The sequence below is a fragment of the Rousettus aegyptiacus genome, unplaced genomic scaffold, assembly GCF_014176215.1.
Source record: "Rousettus aegyptiacus isolate mRouAeg1 unplaced genomic scaffold, mRouAeg1.p scaffold_m13_p_6, whole genome shotgun sequence".
In the NCBI taxonomy this organism is placed as follows: Eukaryota; Metazoa; Chordata; class Mammalia; order Chiroptera; family Pteropodidae; genus Rousettus; species Rousettus aegyptiacus.
Window position 1 is genome coordinate 50,942,352 of NW_023416309.1, and position 19,781 is coordinate 50,962,132.

At 49.4% G+C, this 19,781-nt stretch overlaps 1 protein-coding gene across 1 annotated transcript; it reads left to right on the top strand.

The window, feature by feature from the left end:
- The first annotated feature begins 342 nt into the window (after window positions 1–342).
- LOC107509732 (pancreatic lipase-related protein 2) lies at window positions 343–18,377 on the top strand. The gene is made up of 12 exons (XM_016142486.2): window positions 343–409; window positions 2,767–2,921; window positions 4,369–4,494; window positions 6,264–6,398; window positions 7,087–7,198; window positions 8,591–8,710; window positions 9,240–9,359; window positions 12,448–12,566; window positions 13,006–13,135; window positions 14,763–14,874; window positions 15,776–15,943; window positions 18,263–18,377. Exons 1-12 carry the CDS (start codon window positions 361–363, stop codon window positions 18,324–18,326), a joined length of 1,410 nt encoding a protein of 469 aa, XP_015997972.2. The 5' UTR covers window positions 343–360; the 3' UTR covers window positions 18,327–18,377.
- Window positions 18,378–19,781: the final 1,404 nt, after the last annotated feature.

Consider the following 19,781-nt stretch of genomic DNA (forward strand, 5'->3'; position numbering starts at 1 on the left):
CTAGGGAGTCCAAAGGATAAAGCCTGGCTATAAAAGGCTGTGACCGACCTGCTTGGCTGTGAGTAGAAGGAACTCTGGTGTCGCACAGTAAGTCACGGCCCCTCCCCGGGCAGGGAGCTTGGCGGGGCTGGGGCTGTTAATGGGCCCAGAAGCAGGGCAGGGGAAGCCGCTGCAGTACAGAGACCCTCAGCCCAGCGTCCAGAGCAGTGCTGCCCAACTCCCTGAGGGAGAGCCCTGAGGGGCCCAGGCAAGGGCCCCTGTTTCAGTCACTGTCGCGAGTGTGTCCCCGGCCCCCCGGGCCCTGACTGCTGCAGTGACCCCCTGCGCTGTCTGTGTGGGTCTGTGTTTTCATCCACACAGATGCTGCCCTCTTGGATCATCGGCCTCCTCCTCTCCGCCGCAGTCAGAGGTGAGAATGCCATCACCAGCCCCTGAGGGAGGAAGTGGCCACACCTGGCCTGGCCTTTGGGTGTTGCCGTTAGAGACATTATCATCCTAAGTTATAGCATTACCATTATTTCAAGAAAAAAAAAAATCAGTCGACGCCATTCAGAGAGTGTTGACTCCATGGCAAACGCAGGGCAATGTGCTGGACACAGACGTCCCCTGTAACCCATCGGCAAGACTCTAGTGGCCGTGACGGAGGTGGCGCAGGTGGCAGGCTGCTGGGGCGGACGGGGGCGGGGGGGCGTTCTTGTCGGGCCCCCACCACCCTCCGTCCCTCGAGTGGGCGAGTACGTGTCTGCAGACTACAGCCACGCGGCTGCGTCCCCCTGAGAGCGCCTGCCCTCCAGGCCCGCCAGGTGAGCCCGCCCACCTGCCTGCAGCCCTCCGCTCCTCTCACGCCACCTCTGTCTCTCCAGCTCCAACCTGTGCGCCTCCTCCGGCATCCTTCTGCCAGGGCTTTCTCCTGCATTGGGATTCCTCCCTCTCGTGCCCTCGGCTTGTCCCCAGCCTGCTCACGGCCTTTCCTTTCATCTTGACCACGCAGCCAGACCCGGCTCCTGACAGCAGGGCCAGGCGGGTCTGACTGCTCCTCCCGCCTTACACGTGGGTACTTCCCAAAGGTCACTCCCGGGCACTCTGCTGATCCCCCTCTTCCTCGGGGCCTCCCCCCTTACCTAGCCTCTGCTCTCCCGGCCCCCACATTTCCACTGCTGAGGCCCAGGCAGAGCCACCAGGGCCCCCCGCCGGTGATGCCTCAAACTCACTTGTCCAGACTCAGGCACCACCGCCTGTCCCCGCCTCCCCACCTTTGTCTTAATTTCCACTGTCATCCAATATCAGAATGCCTGGTACCTCTCCGGGCCCACCACCCCTACATTGCGCCCCCCGCCTCGGCCCCCACCTCTTCCAGGCTCTCCTGCCTCTGAGCCACCTACACATGCTCCCCAAAACACCTTCACGGAGCACAGGTCCCCACCCCACTCACCAGCTCGGTACCCTCCAGCACCTCCCCACTACCCACCTAACAGCCCAGGTGTCCTTACCTGGCCTTCAAGCCCCTTCACGTACAACCTGAAGCAAGTGTTGCTTCAGCCTTCGGCAGCCCTTCCTCCAAGGCTGTGTCTCTTCCTGGAAGGAATTCGGTGCCATCAAATTCCTCCCTGTTAGCATTCCTCTTTCAGGGAAGAGTTCATCCCTGATTTCCCTTCAGGCCTCCTCGGTGCCTAACTTTATTCCCAATTAAACTTCCCCGGTTCGATCCTGGCTCTGCTACTGGCTGTGTGACCTTGCGCAGCTAAGTTTCTCTCTCTGCACCTTGGCTTTCCCATCCGTGAAATGGAAGTAGTACTAATTCCCTACTCCTGTGGCTGTTCTGAGGCTTAAAAGGGATAATCTGGTAAAGGGCTAGTGTGGCATCGGGCATGTTGTAAGCAACAAGTGTTAACTATTACCAGTTTTTCAGTCAATGACCAACATTTGGCATCATCAGTTTAGAAGCTCAGGAAGCCTAAGAGAAGACCCATGGGTTTGTCCTCTGGGTTTGATTACGTCCCCCTCAGTGACCACCTTCTGTGAACATGTCTAGGCTATGGTGGAGAAAGGATCCTCGGATTTAGATAGGGTTCTTTGGGTCATCGGTTCTATGTGTTGAGCCCCTGCAACGTATAGCATGATGCAAAAATAAATCGGCCCTGGTCTTAAGAAATTTACCATTTCAAAGAACAACACGGAAAATCTGAAATGGCAGAGAATAATTTGGGGGAAAAATGTGTGTAAAAGGACGTCATGAAGACATACGAATTGGACAAACCCCCATAAACGGCTCCCGTGTGCACGGTCCGTGTAGGATGTAACGGCGACGGGATAAATCGAGTAACATCTCTGCTACAGGACTCGTAGGTACTCGATAAATACTCAGTGCTTGGCGGAGACATGTAAAGGGCCACCTGGGAGTTTCCTGGAAGAGGTAGTTTTAAGGCAGAAGCTTCCCAGGAAGTCTCAGCCATTCCCCACCCGGCCTGATGATGGGGGTTAAACAGCATTAAACACGCGGTCTGCAGTGCCCCAGCCCAGGCCCCCTGAATCAGAATCTCGGAGAGAAGCCTGAGAATGTGTGTTTGCGATACCCACCATCGCCCCCAGCCCCTGAGCGATTCAGGTCCCTGTGGAATACGAGGAACACTTACAGCAAAGGCAAAGTCCAGCACGGGCCTCCGCCAGTCCTGTGCCGCGCCCAGGAGAGTCCTCCCGCATGGCCGAGATGATGTTCCTCCTTTTCAGAACCTCACGAGTGTCCTGTTTTATTTCTTCCTGCCCCAGGGAAGGAAATCTGCTATAGACCTTTCGGCTGCTTCTCTGACGAAAAACCATGGGCCGGGATCCTTCAGAGGCCTTTAAAATTATTCCCCTGGGCCCCCAAGGACATTGACACCCACTTTCTTCTATACACCAATGAGAATCTGAACAACTACCAAGTAAGAGCAGGCGTGGAATGACTGCGTGGCGGGCGGGTTTGGGCGCCCTCCCTGGAGCCCGCGCGCGGTCGTCTAAGGGACTCCCCTGGGGATGCTCCCTCACCAGTGTGAGACCTCGAGCCATCGAAGCTCTCAGGCTCTTAAGCCCCTTTGCATATCCGATGAAATCCATGGATGCCCAACCCAGAAACTTGCACAATCCACACCCCTGTGCACGAAACTTTGGAGGCTTCCCAGCATTGGAACTCTGCTCCTGGGAGGAAAGGGGGGGTGTGAGCAGCATTTATGGAGAACCCCAGACCTGGTGTACCCCCAGGAGGGCCATCTTCGTCCTGCACTAGGAAGTAGAGGGGAAGAAGCCCCTCACGAGGTGGACATGGGGGGAACTTAAATCCTTCCTGAGGAGCTAGAAGCCAGGTCGGGGAGAGGGGCCATTTAACCACAACAGAGAATAGGTGAGGACCCCGGGAGCAACCTTCAGTCAGAAGGCCGGCCAGCCGAAAGCAGGACAGGCTTTCTCCAGGTGCTTAGGAGCAACCAGGAAGAACTTGCTCAAGCTGCTCACGATTCCTGTCCCTGACAGTCCAGAGAGCCAGGTGTCTCTGCAGATCCCTGAGGTCAGCTGTTAGGGGATTCTAGGTGACAAACTCCCCACTCAGAGCCCCCAGCTGGGAGTCTGCTTGGACATGGGGGTTGGGCTGTTTTTATCTCGTGATCCATCTTCAGGCATCATGCTCAGGGGGGCTGGAGGAGGGGGCCTGAACAGCCCCTGGGCCTGTAGGAGTCTGTTCTCAGGTCCTGCAAGCTTGAGATGCCCCTCTCGGCTCCACTGAGCCGCATCTCCCCTCCTGGCTGGTACCCCGTCTGGGGTCCTTCATCTCGTCTGTGCCGGGGACCTCCTCCACAACGTGGAGAAGGCTAAGGGCCCCTTCTCAGGATGATGTTCTTAAATGCGTAAAATAAAATACATTAGATTACGCAGGAAACCAATTATATTGAAAAAGTTATCAGAACATTAAAAAAGATAACTTCGTGATGTAGGAATATATGTGTTGCTTTATTATCTCACTGAACAACAAGATCTAGGCGTTGTTCTAATGACCAGTGTTGCTTAAAATAGTAATGCCTATCTGCAGCAACTGTGATGCACCACAAAAATATCTGTGACTTCCACTGGTGGCAGTGTTGCTCAGCGAATTGTGGCTTATTGCCCAATTTCATAATTAACAGAAATGCTAGATTTCAGTCAGGGGTGAATGAAACTAGGAAGTTCATGACCTTGGACTTTTTCTATTCTATCCTCAAACCTAGGTCAGGAACTCCTGTTCTAGCCCAACCCAACTTCATGGGAGTTGAACCCATGGTGTCATTCTTGCTAGAACCGGCTCTAACAGGTCTATGGCTTGAAAAAGTCAACATCCAAATTCACCTTTTTTAATTTAACCAGCGGATCTCTGCCACAGACTTAGCCACCATTGAGGCTTCAAACTTCCGACTGGACCGAAAGACGCGCTTCATCGTCCACGGCTTCATAGACAAGGGGGAGGAGAGCTGGCTCACGGACATGTGCAAGGTAGGGACCCGGCCGCCTCACCTGGCCGCTCCCTGGTGAGACCAGCACCCAGCACACAGATTCAAACCCTGCAGTCTCAATGCCTCCGAGACCGGGAAAGGAAATATTCCAGGAAGAAAAGCCATGTTCCTAAAACACCGAGAAAACTCTGGGCTCTCAGGGACAACCACTGTCAAGTTCTCCTGACCCCACCCCTACCTTCTAGCCAGACACCTTCTCCTGAGGCTGAAGAGACCCAGAGTCCAGTCAGAAAGTCCCAGAGGAGGAGACTACAGCACATAAATTACCTGGCATTTGTTTCTGATAGTTTCTCTAAAACACCTGTGTGACATTAAAAACAAACAAATAAACAAACAAACAAAAAAACACTTAAACTTGACCCTCTAAAGCACCACTATCCAACAGAACTTTCTACGATGGTGGTAATATCTGCAGTGTCCGAATCAGGAGTCACTCTGCTTATTGGTCCCTTTGCAATGTGTCTAGTGAGTCAAAGAACTGAATTTTTAATTTTATTTAATTTTAATTTATAAATAGCCCCATGTACTAGTGATCACGCCATTGGACAGAACAGCTCTCCTTGATCACGAATATTAGTGATGAGTTAGTAGTCATAATAACCATTTCCCGAGCACTTACTATGAACCTGGCACCGTGATAATCCTGTCACAGTCTGTCCCTTTAATCCTCCCAGAAACATTGTGAGGAAGGTATAGTTATCGTTCCTATTTTATAGACGGGGAAATGAAGGCACAAAGAAGTTTAATATTTGCCCAAAGATGGATCCAGAGGCGAAATGCAAAACCAGGTCTTCTGTCACGAGACGCCACAATTCGTGGCTTCACAGATTCGCCTGCGAGAGGTGGCCATGGGCACCGTTCGTAGCTCAGTCTGCACTCAGACCTCGAGCAGCTTCCGCCCGAGAGTTCTCTGCTCCTCTCGAGGTTGGGGTCCCAGAGGAGGCTGTGTGGGCCTGGAGCTGGAAGAGTCAGGGGGATGTGGTCCATCATCATGCCCTGGCCTTCTGCTAACTCATCCCCACCTCAGCCCAAGGTGCAGTCCAGGGCATGCCAACAGGGACACAAGATATGGAGTGACCCTTTCTGACATTTATTTTTTTCCCCTCAGGAGACCAGTATCTGTGCATGGGCCGTAGACTGTGGTCATACTACATAATATAAAAGATGCATGTATTTGGGAACGTTATAGCCTCCCTCAGTCTAAATTTTATCTTATTAAATCTGTCCCTCAATACCTTATATCTCACACCTATGCATTGTCTGGAACATAAAAGCAGCTTCCCTGTGGCTTCAAATGCCTAGTACAAGGGTCGGCAAACTTTTCCTATAAAGGACCAGGTAGTAAATAGTCTAGTATTTTGGGGCTATATGGTTTCAACTCAACTCTGTTGCAGCCGAAAAGCAGAGACGCACGATATGTAAACAAATAAGCATGGCTGTGTTCCAATAAAACTTTATTTATAAAAGCAGGTGGATTTGGCCCTCAGTTTGCTAATCTAGTAAGTGATCTTTTAGACCTGGCTGGGTCAATAACCATCTGTGAGACCTTAGACAAGTCATTTACTCCATTCCAGGCCTCAGTGGCCGTATCAGTGTCTACCCCCAGTTCGCAGTGAGGATGAGGACAAAGGGGAGGAGCATTAAAGCTCCGACACAAGAGATGCTCGATGGCTGTGAATTCCTATCTCCGGAATACGCAACCTGTGCTTGTTAATTAGTTGGTTTCTCCCTCTTGTTTTTCTTCCCCAGAAAATGTTTAAAGTGGAACGAGTGAACTGCATTTGTGTAGATTGGAGACGCGGGGCCCAAGCGCACTACATCCAAGCCGTCCACAACATTCGGGTTGTGGGAGCGGAGATAGCTTTCTTGCTACAAGGACTCTCGGTAAAACCCTGCCTGGGCCACATCCTGCCAGGAGGAGGCAGAGAGAGGGACAGACAAGCACCCTGGTGCGGGGATGGACTCCAGAGGCACAACCTGGAGGTAGAGGCAGAGGCAGCCTGGGGACCGCATGGGCAGCAGACGGGCCTTTTCTAAGACGAAGCTGCAACCTTCCTCCCTCCCACAGAGTCCTGAAGATCCCCAGCTGTGGCGCCTTGGGCAAATTAACTTATTTGAGCCTCAGTTTCCCCCTTTTGAAATTAGCCTTCCTTGCAGGCTGTTCTGGAAATCTGAGAGCAGGAAACTGTGCTGCCCAGCAGTTCTCAGCCCCAAAGATGAGTCTTCATTCTCAGACAGCCCGTGAGGGAAGGCCCCTTGCAGCCCCTGGAAGGTCTATTCAAGCCCAGGCCCTGCCAGGGACGAGGGGAGGGAGGCCCGCGATGGGGGCGGGTGGCAGCAGGCTGCGCACACCAGTCCCGGCTAAGGCGGCCTGCAGTTGACCGGGTGGCCGCTGGTCAGCACTGTTGGCCCGCGCACCAAGCAGCCCGCGGGACTCGGGGAATGTGACCTCCGGGGCGCACGATCGCGTTGTCCTAGGCGGTCTTAGAGCCGGAGTTGTGCCTCCGGGGTCCATCCCCGCCACCCGCTCCCCGCCCCTGCCTGGGGGACCTGACGCGCCATCCTTCCGCAGACCGAGCTGGGCTACGGCCTCGAGAACGTGCACCTCATCGGCCACAGCCTGGGCGCGCACGCGGCCGCCGAAGCGGGCAGGAGGCTGGGGGGCCGCGTGGGCAGGATCACAGGTAGGGGGCGCGGGGGTCGGGCCTGGGTTCCCGCGCGGAAGCTCAGACCTTGTGCACTTCCCACGGCCAAGGGCGCCCCTACTGGTTCTCCGGGAACTGATTTTAGGTGGTGCCCTGACTTAAATGAAAAATTAATCGCCCATATATTTTCATGTGTATTAGAAAACATATGATTGTGAAGACATTAAACCCATGAATTCAGGGTTATTATTGCTAGAGTATGGCTGAGTAAAAAAAGGTAAAATTTTTTACATTGATTCATCAGTTTCCCAAATACTTATTGGTTGTCTTTGCTGTGCCAAGCACAAGCAGAAAATGAAAGTTACCTGAGACCTGCCACAGGAAGCGCTCAGCCAATACAGAACAACTAATGAGCGAGTGAGTGAATGAATGAATGAACGGTTAGGCAAAACAGAACGTAGACACAGACAACTACTTATTTCATGCAGCCAAATCAGTGCATAACTCGGGCAAACGGTTCAACATTTAATGAATGTCCCGTGGCTCAGGGCGAAGGCTAGGGGATAATAGTTTATGTTAGTGGAGAATTTTCAGCTTGCAAAATCCTTTCTCTTAAATCTTTTCATGAGATTTTTCACTGTAACCCCGTAAGGTAGGTTGTTCATCATCCGCTTTCCAGATGAGGAAACTGAAGCTCAGGGAGGACGGACACTTGACCTTGCATAGAGCCAGGACTGGAATACAGGTCACCGGGTCCTGTGCGCCCTGCTCCTACACTCTCTGCTTCTCTTTGAAGATGAGCTAGGCACAGCCCCTGCTTCAGGGAATGAGATGCGGTCTCGCCAGGAGGCAGACAACAAAGCAGGCAAATAAAATTCAAAGCAGAACTGATCAATGCAAAATAATCCTATACAAGTAGATGGGAAGGGCTGGGAAAGGAGAGGTTAAATTTTTCCTGCAGAGGTGGTGTTTGAGTGGAGTCTTGGAGGGGAACTATTTAAATTAGGAGAGAGTGTGGGGAAGTGAGCCACAGGCTGGGGACAGCATAAGCAAAAACACAGAGGGAGAGACAGTGTGGGCTTCTGAGACTGGAGGCAGCTGGCTGAGGCCAAGGAGCGTGCAGTGGTGGAGAGCAGTGGCCGAATAGTGACCGCGAGAGGAAAAGAAGGAAAAGGGAGATGAAGGGTCCAGGGCACCACCTGGATCCTCCAGGGAACCAGGCCCTGGGGGTTTCTACATGTCCTTCGACTTCCAGCCTCTCTGTTCCAGCCTCTCCCAAGCATACCAGAAACCATAGACCCGATTCCCCCAAACCATGGCTACTGGGCTTTGGGGCCATTTGCCTAGGAATCCCCATGCTTTTGCGGGTACAGGGTTTAGATCCTGGTTTGTTTAAGACTATGGCCTCGTTGTCCACCTCCCCCCTCTCAGGACTGGATCCGGCAGAGCCATGCTTCCAGGGCACGCCTGAGGAGGTTCGTCTGGACCCATCTGATGCCATGTTTGTGGATGTGATCCACACAGACTCTGCTCCCATATTCCCTTTCCTAGGTAAGCTTTCTACTCCACCTCGATGACCAGCTATGACCGATGCCAGCGGGTCCAGGTATGCCCACCCCCCCACACACAGCTCACACACACACACACACACACACACACACACACACTTTCTGAAGGGACGGCATTCAAAATGGTAACCACAGGAATAGCTCGGGCACCAACTAGTTGAAATGGATGCATCACAAATAAACAGCCAGTGCAATGTCTGGTGTCAGCCTGTGGCCCCAGATAGGGCAAAAAGGACTTCTCTAGCTCATGAAAGACTGTTGCTCAGTCTTCAAACCCTGTGCCCTCCCCTCATCTGCCAATATGCAGAATGTCAGATATATTTACTACTGATGCTTGACCGTACTTGCAAAATTCAGAGTTAATCTTTGAATGTCTTTCTTACTTCTTTCGTCAAAGTGTTGCTTATAGTTTGTTTCTCGCTCTGGCAGGAAGAAGTCGAACACGTTTTGTGGCCGCGGCCTCACTTGGGGACCACTTACGTCCCTCCTCACCTTTGTTTCCAATGTTTCAGGTTTTGGAATGAGCCAAAAGGTGGGCCATCTGGATTTCTATCCAAACGGAGGAAAGCAAATGCCTGGCTGTCAGAAAAATATCCTTTCGACCATCGTCAACATGAACAGACTATGGGAAGGTAGGTAAATCAGAAAAAGCAAGACGGCGGCTGCTCTGCCTGGGGGACAGAATGTGTGCTCTGTCTTCACGGTACTGCATGTGTCACCACCTACGCTGTGCTCAGTCTGTCCCAGGCATTTTCACACCAATGTCATGAGAGGGTTACTCTGACGAGCCCCATTTTACAGATGAGGACGCTGGGTCAGAAGAGTTCAAAAATCCGCCCAATTATATTGAAGCGCGATTCCTGGCTGCAAAGCCCCGACCTCGTGCCCCAGACTGCACCGTCTCTGCCCTTATTAGGACGCTGAGACGTGAGCTGGGCGGGCACATTGCTGAACCCCCAGCTCTGGCTCTGCCCCACCCTAGCCTGGCTTCGGTCCTTGCTCCTTGGAGGGCATAAGCAAAGATTTGAAGGGCTTCGACTTCCTTGCCCTTTGCTATTATCAGACGCTGGGGCTGAGAAGCGGCTGAGCCGGTAAGAAGAGCAGTGGGATGTGCTCTGTGAGTTTGGGGGGTGCGTGCGTGGAGGCAGAGACCTGAAGGTCCAGGGGAACGAGACGTGCGTGTGTCAATGTAAAAATGTCCAACCAAACCTGTAGGGAATTTGTATGAGTTTACTTGAACCAAACTGCCAAGAATCGCCGGGAAGCAAAATCTCAACAGATTGAGAAAATGCCCCAGAGAATGGCAGTTTTGCAGCTTGTTTTCCACATTAGAATCAAAGGAGGAGAGGTAGGGAGGGTTACATGAAATCCGTTGGTGGTAGATGAAGGGGGCAGAAGAAAGCAAAGTGGGGGGCCTGCATCTCTGGGATCGGATAAGGAATAGAAAGGAAAGATACATACTTCTTTTACATTGGCGAGTACAAGATGCTTAATAATTAACATGTCCAGCACACAGAGGTGGAATGCAGGAAATAACATAGTAATGAGGGTTCTGTGGTCTTGTGCGCTGGCGCCAGAGCTTGTGCCCTGAGGGGTCTGCAGAAGGAGGTCACTGTGACATTTCAAAGCTATGTGATCTTAGATGCGCATAGACAATAGGCAGGCTCTCTTAAGGTAAGGACTGACCTTTGCTGAGGACGCCAGAGGCCTAGGACATGACTGCCCACACCACCCACTTGCAGTTAGGAATTTTTTATTTTCAGACCATCCTATGTGGTTGCTTCTGATCTCTGAGTTTGTAAGGCCGGCCATGCAGGCCTCCCCCGAGCTTGTCAGGTTTAGAATGCGGCCCCTTTTTGTGTCCACATGGGTGTCTCCGTTTATCAGAGACAGCAGGCCGTGCCCCTCAAGCACCATCTCCGTTAGCTGCCCTTGTTCTGGCCTTTGCTCCATTCCTGTTGCCCCAGCCCTGAGACCAGGCTTTGCTCTTCTCACTGAGGGTGGAGGCTTTGAGTCCGTGATCATCTCATTTGAGTGTTTATGTCTCTGAGCTGGGAGGCCCCTGAGGCCAGAGACTGTGTCCCGAGCATCCTAGATACCCCCAACGCCCTGCTCAAGGCCTGGCCCAAAGCAAGAACTCAGTACAGTCCATTAAATTGAGTTGAGTGACCCTCTGTGGCATTTGAATAGTCTACGTGTTGACTGTGAAAGAACAGAGTCGATAAAGCAACAGCCAACGTGCAGTAAATGGAGCCTTTGACCTCCTCTCCGCTTGGCATCAGGTAACCCCCGCGAAGATGCGGCTGTCCTGTTCGCCGAAGGAACACCAGAGTCACAATGAGAGCCGCCCCCTCCCAGAAGTGACGAGCAGGGCACACATAATAGAGGGGAGCCCAGGTTTAATTAAAGAGGCAATTTAGAGTGAACAAGCCCCTGCACACTGGAGTGTGCTGCTATTGTGTGGGGCTCCCGGTCACCCCGGCGCTGGGCACTGAGGAACAATTAAATCCTCTTGCTCCTCTATTATGGGATCCCTGGGCAGCAATTTTGGATGAAAGAAACAATTAAGTTTGAAACAGGTTGTGTTGTCTGGTAATGAGCATTGGCGTGGGGCAGGGAACCGGCTTCAGCGGGAAGTCCCCGGGCGGTGGCGCAGGCGGAGCCGGGGGCTGTGGAAGGCTAATCCCCCCAGCACAAAGGGGCCTGTTCCGTTCTCCATGGGTGGTTGATAAAGCCCCCCAGACCCCCCAGAAATGGTCCCCAGGTATGTCTGGGGTCACTGTGGGTCACTCTATGGAAAGTTTTATACCGAGCAGCTAGAGAAATGAGAAAACAATTTTGCAAACAAGGAGACTTTGGTTGAAAGGAAAAGATGGTCAATAAAATACAGCGAGAGAGTGGCCGCAGGCCACAGCGATCTCGACCTCCACTGCTCTTACCTTGTGCCTGGAATCGTGAGGAGTGGGGTTTCTCAGCCTGCGGCCAATTGGCACAGAAAAGCTTGGTTTAAGCGAAAGGCCTGTCCGGTGTGGTTTAGAGTTTTCAAACTGTGGGATGCCAAACTGTGAGATGCCCTCAGGTGGGATGCCGTGATTGGCATATGATTGGCCTTCGCGGTGACTAGTTTCAGAATGGTTGAACTGCTATCATTTAAGTATGGAAGCATTTTCATGTAAAAGTCAAGATGCTGGCTTCTCATGAAAAATCAGAAGACCAAGCCATCTGGGCCTTTAATGTTCAATGACTGGCCGATCTGTGTAAGATCCCTTTCAAAGCTATCGCTATTTTCTCTTTCTCCTCATCTCTTCTCTTTCTTTCTATGTGTATTTGTTTCTCATTCCCCACCCCTAGGCCTTCAACCCTCATCATACATTTCTGTTAGATGCCTGGCCCCAGGAGGATGGGACGAACGTGCTTGTTGGCACTTGTCACTCCCCAGCGCTTGCCAGGCCCTAAGGAGGCCCTCCCCAGCAAATGGCCACAGCAATAGTTAGAGGGAAGTGACTCTAGCCAAACGCCATTACTAAACCATTCCTCAAATTTCTTGCTTGCCCCAGAGTAAGTCGACATCAATGAGAGACAGTTTGAATTGTGACCAAGGTGTTCAGGAGTGCCCACGTCTACCTGCAAAGTATAGACGTGCTTCCTTACTTAGTCAGGATGGTTTGGGCTTCAAAAGTGAAGTGCCTCTGTGAAGGGCCATGGCCTCTGCTTTCTCAGGCACCCGAGACTTTGCAGCTTGCAATCACTTGAGAAGCTACAAGTACTACTCAAGCAGCATCCTCAACCCCGACGGCTTCCTGGGCTACCCGTGTGCCTCCTACAACAAGTTTCAGGAGGTAAGTCACACCAGCGGCCCGGGAAAGATGTTGGTGGTGGCTCTGTTGTTGTCGATTTTGTCCCCAAGGCTTGCAACAGAACAGGGATGTAACTCTATATCTAATGGGAGAAGGTACTGGAAATGCCGAGCCTCATGGAGCCTTCTTCCTCCAGGGAGCAGGGTCAGCAGGAGGGGTCGGCACAGACCTGACTATGCTGGGCCTTCCCTAGACACTCAACTTTTCATTCTGGAAAATTCCCAATAGATACATGTATGCATGGGTCAGTGGATAGAGGGTAGTGGAGATAGGTGAATGGAAGGAGGGGCAGGTAGATGAAAGGTCACATGAAGGATGGATGGATGGATGATAGATAGGAAGATGAACTGATTAATCGAGTGAGTAGTGAGTGAGTGCTTGAGTCAAAGGCCTACCACTCGCATTTTTTTTTTCCCACTAGAATAGCTGTTTTCCTTGCCCAGAGGAAGGATGCCCGAAAATGGGGCACTATGCTGACCAGTTTCGAGGGAACACCAGTGCTGTGGGACAAACGTTTTTCCTGAACACAGGAGAGAGTGGTAACTTTACTCGTAAGTTTTCATTTTACCCATTCAAAAGTTGAAAATAATTTTAAAAGGTATATCGACCCTATTCGTTAGGGGCCTTGGTAGCATTTGACAGAAACTCAACTCCAACCAGCTTACGCTATAATAGGAGGACAGTAGAATGGCATTTGTCTCGGGTCTCACTTTCGCCCCTTTAACTAATAATCCTGATCAGTAGATTGAGTCCAGCGATTGGCCCCGGCTGGGTCACATGTCCGTCCACTCCTGTGGCAGGAAGCCTGGATCCATTAACAGAAGAAGAGGGAAAGCAAAGTGGGACAAAGTCACCGTGACTCAAGAAGTCACCCCCATGATGAGCTATCATACTTAGTCCCCCTGTACACACACACACACACACACGCACACACACACAGACGAGCATACTACGTTTTTGTTGCTATTTTGCCCAGCTTCTCATTTAACAAGCACAAGACAGGAAAATCATCAAGATTCCCTTGTAATAAGTAAGATTACATGGTGGCTAGATAGAAGAACCGTTACTTTCCAAGGGAGTTTTAAATTTAAAAAATATTTATGTAGCACTTTACAAAACACTTGTTTTACACACAGTAGCTCTTGTAATCCTCACAATACTGACCATAAAAGATAACAAAAGATAACAGCTTGGTAGTATCTACAAAGTCTTACATGCATATTCCTGCCTCCTGCTCTCCCGCGCAAGCTGAACCCACCCTAAAGCCAGCAGCAAGGAGCCCCGGTAGGGGCGGCGTCCGCGACGCAGGGCAGGACAGAGAAGGGCAGTGAATTCCTCTGGGGTAGGGATCCGTGGAGAGGATAGAGAATAGCACTGCACAGTTACCGAAGGGAGGCGTGGCGGGAGGGGGCGCCTAAAATCTCTTACATACATGCGGGCGCGCATGCGTGCAAATGCTCGGAGAAAGCTCTAGATCTGGGTTTCTCGATCTCAGCTCTGTTGACGTTTTGGAGCTGGATAATTCATTGTCCTGAAGGGCAGTCCTTTGTACTGGAGTATTTAGCAAACTCATGGCTTCTACACACTAGATGCCAGTAGCGCTCCACCCACCCAGGCCATTCTCCTGGTGCATCAGTCAATAATGTCTCCAGACAGTGCCAAATGTCCCCAGGGGACTTGATTGAGTATAGAGACCAGACCGCTTACCTCAGGGAAGAACCTGAGTTGAGGACAGGTAGATGGGGCGCCGTCCACTGCGGGTGAAAAGAGCAAAAAAATCAAAATCAAGAGAGAGAGCAGTGGGCGATTTACCCAGATGTTGGAGCCACAAACACGTCTGCCCCCCTTCGGCTGTTCTGGCGTAGTGGCGTGAGCCAAGGACTCGCTGGGGTAGTAACGGGCCTCCCTTCACCCATCAGAGCACATACATGGCTGCCCAACAAGAGACTGTGCCGAACTGTAATAGTTACTTCCCCCTGAGTCCCTCACCCCCACTGAGAATCTGAATTCCTGGGACCCCAGCTTCATTGAAGGAAACTATTGGTCTCTTACCTCGCACCCATGGGGGATTCAGCGCTGGGAACAAGAATGCTCCCATGGGGGCCAATTTTTTTTTTTTTTTTTTTTTTTTTTTACAACAAGATGACTTAATGGAACCAATTGTATTTCTTTGGACAGGTTGGAGATACAAGGTGTCAGTCACCCTGGCTGGAAAAAAGAAAGTGGGCGGGTCCATCAGGATCGCTTTGTATGGAAGCAATGGAAACTCTAAACAATATGAAATTTTCAAGTAAGTTTGGTAATAAAGTGAAATAATCATACCCTCCATAATAGATGGTTCATGAATGATTGCGTATAAGCTGTTTTATAAACCTAGCCCTCTATTATACAGAACCATCGAATCCTAGAATGTCAAAGCCAGAAGGAAGTCTTAGCATCGAGCTCGAATCGCCCCATTTTACATATAAGAAGAGTGAGGCCCAGAGAGGATGAACTCACTATTTAAAATGAAATGTGCTAACTCCTTTTGGGATGTCACTCATTGCTTCCAGACTACGTAGGTTTTATGAATATCGAATTCTTAGACAAGGCACATTTACATGGCAACTCATTCCCCTCCGGCATACACTCTCTGTCCCCCACAAAGGCTACACGTGAAGCCTGAGCCCAGCTTCTTCTTTCTGTGGTAGCCTCAGCCCCTAGCTTTTGCTGGGCATATGCGGTACTTGGTACGTATGAGTTGAGGAATGCATAACCATGCTGTAAAATTAGACTCTGTCATTTGCACTAACTTATGCATAATTTTCATGTTAAAGTTTGTTGACAACTTCGATGCTACATATGAGACCTCATAAATGACTTCTGCTGAACCACATGCATCTTTAAACATATGGCATTGCATTAATTAGTCCTGCAGTGAATTTACAGGGTTAATACGCCACCCCAAATATTTGAGACTTTTCTCTAGAAACAAACTAAGATGGTAGAAATCGAGAGACCAGTATCTTTTTTTAAAGGTGTGTTCTTCACAAATACACTTGTGTTTTAGCAGCTCCTGGACATGTGTGACATCATTCGAGGTACTTGCCAAAAACCAACAACAGCAGCCATTGTCTGACCAAACAAGAGTTTGCTACTGTCCTATGTATTCATACATCCAGCTGACACACATTTTATGTCTGTGTTTTCAGAGGATCCCTTGAACCAGATGCAAGTCATGTGCTTGTCATTGATGTTGACCTCAATGTTGGAAAAATCCAGGAGGTTAAGTTCCTCTGGAACAAACACGTGATAAGTCTCTTCCGGCCCAAACTGGGGGCTTCCCACATCACGGTGCAAAGTGGCGAAGATGGGACAGAGTGCGTATCTTTTATTCCACCTAAGTCTTATTTCCTATATTTGCCCCTTGATCTATCTGTGAACACATACGTGCATCCAAATGCCTACCTGCCCATTTTGTACCCATCTACCCCTCCACTCAGTCATCCCTTTCTGTCCATCCACTTAACCACTTATCTATCCACTTATCCATCTATCCAGCCAGCCAGCCAGCCAGCCAGCCATTCATCTACCCCAACTATTCATCTTGACTCTCTATCTATCCTCTTGATTTACTCAGAAAAATCAAACATTGTTTTCCTTAAGCCACATTCAACTTGGCAGGACCAAGACATTAGTTGTAAGTCAGAAATTTGAGAAACAGGAAAATAACGAGACTGTTTTATCTGAAACTAAAAAGAATAGACCTGGAGAGTACTTGCATGAAAGCTCTGAGTTAATTTCAGGTGGCATGCATTTATTAATATAAATTGATTGGTTTAGAGACTGTGGCACAAGAGGAATAGAGACTGTGTTGGGACCTACTTCGCAGTGACAAGCTGTTCTCTTTCTCAGGAGGTAGAATCTAGCTTGGTAAGAGTTAGAAGAGAACATGACTGTGTTTAAAATATGGAGAGAACAAATGCCACCTTAAAAGAGAATGTTAGAAAATAATAGGATGTTAGCATCTGAAGAAAACTTAGATATTACCTTTCAATAGCTCTCACTTTAAGATGAGGAAAGTGAGATTCATAGAGTCATGTAACTTGTCTAAAAACACATAAGGAAGCTAGAGGGAAGAAACCTGGACTTCAGAATGTTCTCAAAAACACACACCAAGAGTTTGCTCAGCTGCATGACTTAACTGTCCTGACGGTAATATTCTTGATTCCTGGGCATGTCACTGCAAGGATCACATGTCGCTGTGGTGGTGCCATTATTTCATATACTTAAGAGTAGAGCTTGAGTGTGAAACACAACCAGGGTTTGCCCCCAGTCTTCTGAGGGCCAGTTCAAGTCCACTGTCCACTGTGCCCACCCAGCTCATACAGCCAGACATAGAGCTGAGGAATAATTACGGCCCAGCTGTGGAATGTGCTGTGGAACTGTCTGGATTTTATAGTATTTAGTCAGGGGCGGGGGTGGAGTTATTGTTTTCAAGTACAGTACAGCTCACACACTATATATCCCAAGCACCAAAGTCTCCATCCTGCGTAAGGGCTCCCTTGTCAAGGAGTTACATTCTGAGGCTGAGTCCTGAGGGAGGCCTGTCTGGCCACCATCCTCTTCTAGCCAAAGACGCCTGCATCTCATGGCTGCATCTCGTGGCTGAGTGCCCCGACCTGACCAGGCATTACCCTCTCAGGAGTGACATACTTCCAAGATCTTTTTTTTTTTCACCATCTTTAGTGAGATATAGTTTCTGTATCATCTATTCACCTGTTTAAAGTGTACGATTCAATGGCTTTCAGTATGTTGACAGAGTTGTACAATCATCACCACAGTCAATCTTAGAACAAAAGAAACCCCTCACCCATTAGCCACCACCCACTAATTCCCTGATCCCTTTTCTCCAGCCCTCGGCAACTGCTAATCTACTTTCTGTCTCTATAGATGTTTTATTCTGAACATTTCATACAATATACAGTCCTTTTGACTGGTTCTTTCACATAGCATCATGTTTCCAAGGTTCATCCATGTCATAGCATGTATCAGGACTTCATTCCTTTTTATTACCAAATAATATTCTATTACATAGTATAACACGTTTTACACATTTATCAATTGATGGACATTTGGGTTATTCCCCTTTGGTGCTATTATGATTAATACCGCTATAAACATTTATGTACAAGTTTGTGGTGGACATATATTTTTATTCCTCTTGGGTATGTACTTAGGAGCGGAATTGCTAGGTTACGTGATAACCCTATATTTAACCTTTAGGAGAGCCGCCAGACTGTTTACCAAAGTGGCTGCCACATTTTCCATTCCCAAAAGCAGCATGTGAGAAATTCTCTAGGAACTTAACTCAATAGGGAAAGTCCCGTCTGAGCAGGCGGGGGCACCCCTGTGCCCTGAAGTCATTGCCAGGGCTAAAGCCACAGGCTCACGGGAGACCCCTTTGTTTTGTATGTATTTAGTTGGATGCAGCTGGTTCCAGCTTGTTAAAAGGCCACAGGAAAGGAGGCTGTTCTTTGAGTGGTTTTGCTTAGGAAGAATCACTTGGACTCTGCCCGGAGGAGCAGAGCCTTTCAAAGAGCTCTGAATTCCAGGCAGTTGGTTAATGCTGTTTACTCATCAAGGTCCCAGTTCCAAAAGTGAAATGAGCCTCATGCTGAAAATGTTCTCCTCCACAGGTATAATTTTTGTAGCAGTGACACCGTGCGAGAAGATGTTTTACAATCTCTTTACCCTTGTTAAAAATGTGGTACTCTCTTGTCTCTTTGTGGCAATAAATTTTTAAAGCCCTCAGGTGGTTGTTGAGGTATTGGTTTGACATTCTCCATCTTCTGAAGTCACATTTCAGAGATTATTTTTGGGGACCGGAGCCAAGTTGGTTATAGGTAATGCCTGATCCTTCCACTGGCCCACCATCTCTCTGAGGGCACTTCGTATGGCCTGTTCTAATGTATTTTACTTCCTTAGACAATGAAGTTCTGTCCTATTTGAAAAGATCATCATTATTTTCACGTGCTGAACACCCAGCTTTTACCATCCTAGGGTAGGAATATATATATATATACGTGTATCTATGTATACATATGTGTGTACCTATCTCACACTCCTGCCCCAATTCTGACTTGTTTTTTTTTTCCCCCAAACAAATGGTAGCCTGCAATACACACCATTCTTATCTAGCTTTTTGCCCTATCGATAACTTGGATATTATTCTCTAATGGTACAAGCTTCTTCATTCTTCGTAGGACTTTAGAGTCCACTGAGGAATGCATGGGTATGGTTGTCTTGCTGATGGACATATAAGTAAGTAGATGGTCTCCAAAATTTTCCAACTGCAAATATGCACGCACCTAATATCCTTTTATGATACGTGTGGAGTGTGGTCCTTCCAGCCTGGCTTCCTGCCCAAGCATGGCCTCCCACAAGCCCCCAGCTGATCTACCCACTCGTTCCCATGCCCCCGGGAGTACACAAGCTGGTGTGAGGTAGACGGTGTCATTTTCAGAGGAAGGGGATGATGGTGCAGGATTCGCCTGTTGGACTGGAGTGGGAGCATTCACTGTTTAATTCTTAGAAGCCAGAGGAGCTTCATTTAGCAGTTCCATGAATGGCATCATGACAGCCGCGGCAGGTGCTTGAAGAGAACCGGTGCTTAAAGGAAGTGATCCATCCACCGAGATCCCGAAAATGAGGCAGAAAGCGCGTTCCCTTCCCTGTACGGGGATGTCTCCAATTGACAGCGGAACGGGAGTGCTTGAACGCAATACCTTGGGATTTTTCTTTCATTCCCTTTTTTTCTTTGCATTTTCTAAAATTCTTTTCCCTGAAGTGCAAGACAGCATTTAAAATTTTGGCCTGGTGCAGGAAAATAAGTCTTTGTCTGAGACCTTTGAGACTTCCTAGATCTCAATTAAACTGTAGATTATAGGACAGAGGTTCTCAGCCCTGGCTGCACATTAGGATTGACTGGGGAGCTTTCACAGGAAGCCCCATGTCCGGGCCGTCCCCTAGAACAATCAGAATTTCTGGGGCAGGGCCTGGCACCAGCCTTTTAAAAACTCGCCAGGGGGTGGATGGCCAGGGCTGAGAACCAACCCTGTGTTTCCTTCCAAGAGTTTCTAATGACACGTTATAATCTTTACTCTTATTAATTCTCATAGTGTGATATAGGTCTCTGCAGGGAGGCAAGGCTGGCAT

Coding starts and splice junctions, on each gene's coding strand:
- LOC107509732 (XM_016142486.2), top strand. CDS start 361: ATGCTGCCCTCTTGGATCATCGGCCTCCTCCTCTCCGCCGCAGTCAGA. Junction 7,199..8,590: donor CCGCGTGGGCAGGATCACAG/GTAGGGGGCGCG, acceptor CCCCCCTCTCAG/GACTGGATCCGGCAGAGCCA. Junction 13,136..14,762: donor AGAGAGTGGTAACTTTACTC/GTAAGTTTTCAT, acceptor TTCTTTGGACAG/GTTGGAGATACAAGGTGTCA.